We start from the raw sequence: 4,313 nt of genomic DNA, 5'->3' as shown, positions 1-4,313 counted from the left end.
TTTCATGCAGATGGGAATAACGACGTGGCCTGGAACAGGAAGTGATTGTGTCGAGTCATCAAACATCGATTCAGGATCAGAGTGATCATAAAGCTGCTCCCTAACCAACCTCCAGTTGAGCAGACCGTGTAGTGCGGCGTGTTCCTCTGATGAGCCTCCAGTGTCAGAGGTCACACCAGAGCACCTGAACATGTAACACCATGTAGCAAACGCCGGCGTGTTTGTGTTTGTTAAGCACTGTGTTGTTCTGACATTGCAGCTCGGAGGATTTTTTCTGCTGGTGAGATGGTTGGAGCGCTGCCACGGTTCTGCTGGCTCTGCTGCGGCGTGCGCTGATACAGGGCTGTAGGATTAGTCTCTCTGTTTTGGGTCAGAGACAGGAAAAAGAAATACAAATTTTAAAAGGGAAAAATAATCTTTTCTTCTGTATGGATGCCATGGAAATGAACACACGAGGTTCACTTGAACTATGAGTACTGCTGTCATTTACTCGCTTAAATAATACTAATTTACAAAAAATATGAAATATCATTTCATCTGTTTTACACATGTCTGTTGTCTAACTAAATGATGACTTTCGTTCTCTAAGGGAATATATTTACAAAGTATGTGAATACTCTGCATAAACTCTTCAGATCCACTTCTCCCAGTGATTGAGCTTCATGAGTCATTTGACGAACAGAAATTTTCTGACTTTCTGATAATCAAGTTGAAGTTCTGGTCAGGCAGAACACAAAAAAGACATTTTTTATGTTGTGTGACTGAAGTCTGCTTTAGTTCATCTTAACGAGATCAGTTCATGTTCAACTACAGAGAGAGAGAGCTTATTATTGATCAGCCATCCTCATCATTTATATAGATCCCTCCCCAAAACCCCTCCGTCTTTTATTTTACACAAATCGACCCCTTAAATAAAACACCATTCATGTGTCCAGACTGAGGACTGCGACCCCTCAGGAGGTCACTAGAGATCCAAAGGAGGTCGTGGGAGAAATAAATCCTCATCATCCTCTACAGAGAAATATGGTTTCTGATCTTGGTTCTTGATCCTTTCTGTAAACACCGGCACAATAGGCACATTATCATATCCAGGTGACCTCTGACCTCAGACTGGTTGAACACAACTGGGACAGAATGTGGATGATTTGGCACGTTCTGGACCGGCAGAACTGAAGGCTTGGAGCTTTTAGTTTAACTTGCTTTTCAGCCTCGCTCATCAGCTTCTGCCTTAGCAATGCACTAATTCTTAAAAAATGAGTTATTTAGTTTGGATAGTTACGTTTTGTATGCCACTGAGCACAACCAACATCTGTGTGTGAAGCTGCAGTGATTCAATGAAAATGAACATGATATTTTGGGGATATTGTCAACATTTTGTGACAACAGGTGTAACTGTAACAGTCTGACCTAGTCTGCATTGGGTTATATGGTACTATCAACAATAAACCGAAATAAAGAGATGGCACTCTGTATCATCATGTTGTCCATAAAGAAAATCATAATACCTGTCAGTCTTACACCAACACTTGAATTAAGGAGCTAGGAAGACGTCTGATAATCTATCTCAGAAGTTCTGCAAAATTTGACTGTTTAACAAAAGAAAAAAAATTGTTTTTTATTTATCAAAAGATAGTTTACCTATTTGGATGATTCTACAGTGAGGGGAACGATGGAGCCTCAACCAGATCAAACATTCCAATGCTGATTTCGTCTTGTGCCCCTTAAATGTCACTCCAGAAACACCTACATGCAAGTCAATGGGTCCATGAGGATACCGGTGTCCTCATGGCAGGTAACCAATCCAGAGGTTATGTTTTGAATAAAACAGCATGCCCCAAACCAGACTAAAGCATTTCAAGCAACAACAACTTCACTAAAGGTCAAAATGTTTGGAATTATGCAACAGAAACGATCCATCAGTGCTATAGTCCAAATTCCGCAACAGCAACATTCCTCCAGATCCTGAGCTCACAGATCTTGGCCTGTTTTGGAGGCATAAATGTGACCAATGAGATCCTGCATTGATGTTTTTAGAACTGAAAGTATCTTAAAAGCATGAAAGAAGACCACAGACCTGGGGTCAGTTTTAATTTGCTGAGGATTCATATGTCAGTGTCAAGGTTTGGTCACAGTGCGGGGAGTTCTCTTTAGCTTACAGGTCAGTATCAACACTATCAGACAGGAAGTCCAGGACAGCTGCATGCAGAAGGTCCAAGTCCAGACAGGAAGTGCGCGCCATTCAGCGGCTACGATGAGCTGTTCAGGAGCGGTCTGGGGTACATGCCCTGGTAGTAGGAGGCCTCAAGAGGCTCCATGGTCCTCCCCCCAAGACCAGATGCCCCCCCACCATTGTAAGAAGAGTACTGCAGAGCCTCATAGGCCTTCAGGTCCAGTTTGTGCTGCTGCTCCGAGGACGACATTAAGTTGTTGATGGAAAACGGGTGGTTGAAAGAGTAGTGGGGGTCTCCTTTTATATGCAGAGGAGTTTCATGGGCCATGGAGTGCGGAGGAAGTGATAGGGAAGACAGTAACTGAGAGCTGGATACCTTCAGGTCAGACACACCTCCAACTCCTCCCCTCAGATCCAGGCCGGCAGGGGAACCCGTCTGGCTGGAGGAGGCCACAGATGAGTCCAGAAGTCCGACAGGTTTGGTAGAATCTCCGGCAGGAGAGGTACAACGGCCACCCCCTGCTCCCATATGCTCCTTCCTCCCATCTGGTTTCCCTGGAGTCTTCTTCTCGCACTTAAATCTCTTCTGACGTCGCAAGTAACAGCCATTCTCAAACATGTTGCCTGAGTCTGGGTGTAGGGTCCAATACGAACCTTTTCCCGGTTTGTCGGGCGAACGGGAAACCTTGACGAAGCAGTCATTGAAGGACAGCGAGTGGCGGATGGAGTTCTGCCAGCGTTGCTGGTTTTGCCGATAGTAGGGGAACAGGTCCATGATCCACTGGTAGATCTCACTCAGAGTCAGCATCTTACTTGGTGCCTGCTGGATCGCCATAGTGATGAGTGAGATGTAGGAGTAAGGGGGTTTTGCGTGAGGGTAGCTCCTTCTGAACGTCTTGTTGTCACGGCTTCGGTTCAGTCCACCACTACCGTACGCCATGCCGGAGCCCATGTTAGGACTCATGCTTCCATACGGGTTCAGACCCAAGGAGGCCTGCTGGGCCGACACCGAGTTCATACTGGACGGGCTCAGAGGCCCACCCATGGAAGCCACACCCCCACCTAAGCTCGACATAGGCGCTTGAGCAGAGCCCCCCATCCCTCCTACAGGGGACGGACTGAGACCGGTACCGCTATACGACATGTTGAAGGAGCCTGACGTGGTGCCACCACTCGACATGTAGCCAGACATGGACGCCATTCCGAGACCAGAACCCATCCCGGTGCCTGCCATTGGAGAGTACACCTGCAGGGAGGACAGAGGACAAGTTAACTTTCATTTGAAGATGGAGTGGACAGAAGTGGTAGACTCAAGAATCTGTCAGGATGGTTTACAGTCAGGTTCAACTAAAGGTCAACATTGAGCATCAATGCTGAAATGCCATCACTTGTTTAAAAAACTGTATCATAACCTGCTCTCTGGTCGGAGCCATCAGAAGTAGAACATTCTGGGCCAGCACGAGTTTGCTCAAAAGAACGAGGGTCATTAAACCAGGACCATGTGGACCAGATCAAATTTTCCCATTTCAACATTTCCTATGACTTCACCACTTACTCTGCACACACCAAGAGTCCACAGATAGATTTTATGACTATTTCAGGTTGGCCAGACCTTGTCTTTATGTAGCCTAAAAATATCAAAATATATAGAGCCCTTTCTGGGCCCAAAGGTCCCATCCACATTCAGCCTGGACAAAGTTAGCCCACCTGTACAGCAGCCAGCCCACAACGTAACCCCAATGTAACATCAGAAAACGTCGGTATGTGAAAGTCTTTTCACCTCAAACTTTTCCACCACATTTCCCCTTTATTAACGCAGAAGGCAGTGTTTCTCTTTTTTTGTTTAAACTCAATAAAAAAAATTCATTTAAGGAATCAACACCACCTGATTGCTTCCTTAGCGCAATCAAAGTGGTGAAAACTCATCAACATCTCACACACACATTGCTGAAGTTACCCGCAATCCAAACACATGCATGTTCGGTTAAGTGGACAGTCTAATTTGTCCACAGTCTAATTTGTCCTTGCATCATGTCCAGTGTGTCTCTGTGTGTCCCTGTAATGGACTGGTGCATGTCCCCCATCTCTGGCCTGGTGAGCGCATCTGTCCAGTCCCCCCCACCCCAACAACCACACACACACA

General features: G+C 45.9%; 1 protein-coding gene across 1 annotated transcript in view; it reads right to left on the bottom strand.

The window, feature by feature from the left end:
- Window positions 1–694: 694 nt before the first annotated feature.
- foxa1 (forkhead box A1) overlaps window positions 695–4,313 on the bottom strand; it is a 5,191-nt gene continuing 1,572 nt past the window's right edge. Inside the window, exon 2 of the mRNA XM_007574914.2 lies at window positions 695–3,416. Within this exon, the coding sequence (XP_007574976.1) occupies window positions 2,247–3,416 (1,170 nt within the window). The 3' untranslated portion in view covers window positions 695–2,246. The remainder of the gene's footprint in view (window positions 3,417–4,313) is intronic.

The sequence above is a fragment of the Poecilia formosa genome, unplaced genomic scaffold (assembly GCF_000485575.1).
Source record: "Poecilia formosa unplaced genomic scaffold, Poecilia_formosa-5.1.2 Scaffold364, whole genome shotgun sequence".
Classification (NCBI taxonomy): Eukaryota; Metazoa; Chordata; class Actinopteri; order Cyprinodontiformes; family Poeciliidae; genus Poecilia; species Poecilia formosa.
Note: the sequence above shows the minus strand (reverse complement) of the source record. Positions and strands in the feature narration are given on the sequence as shown.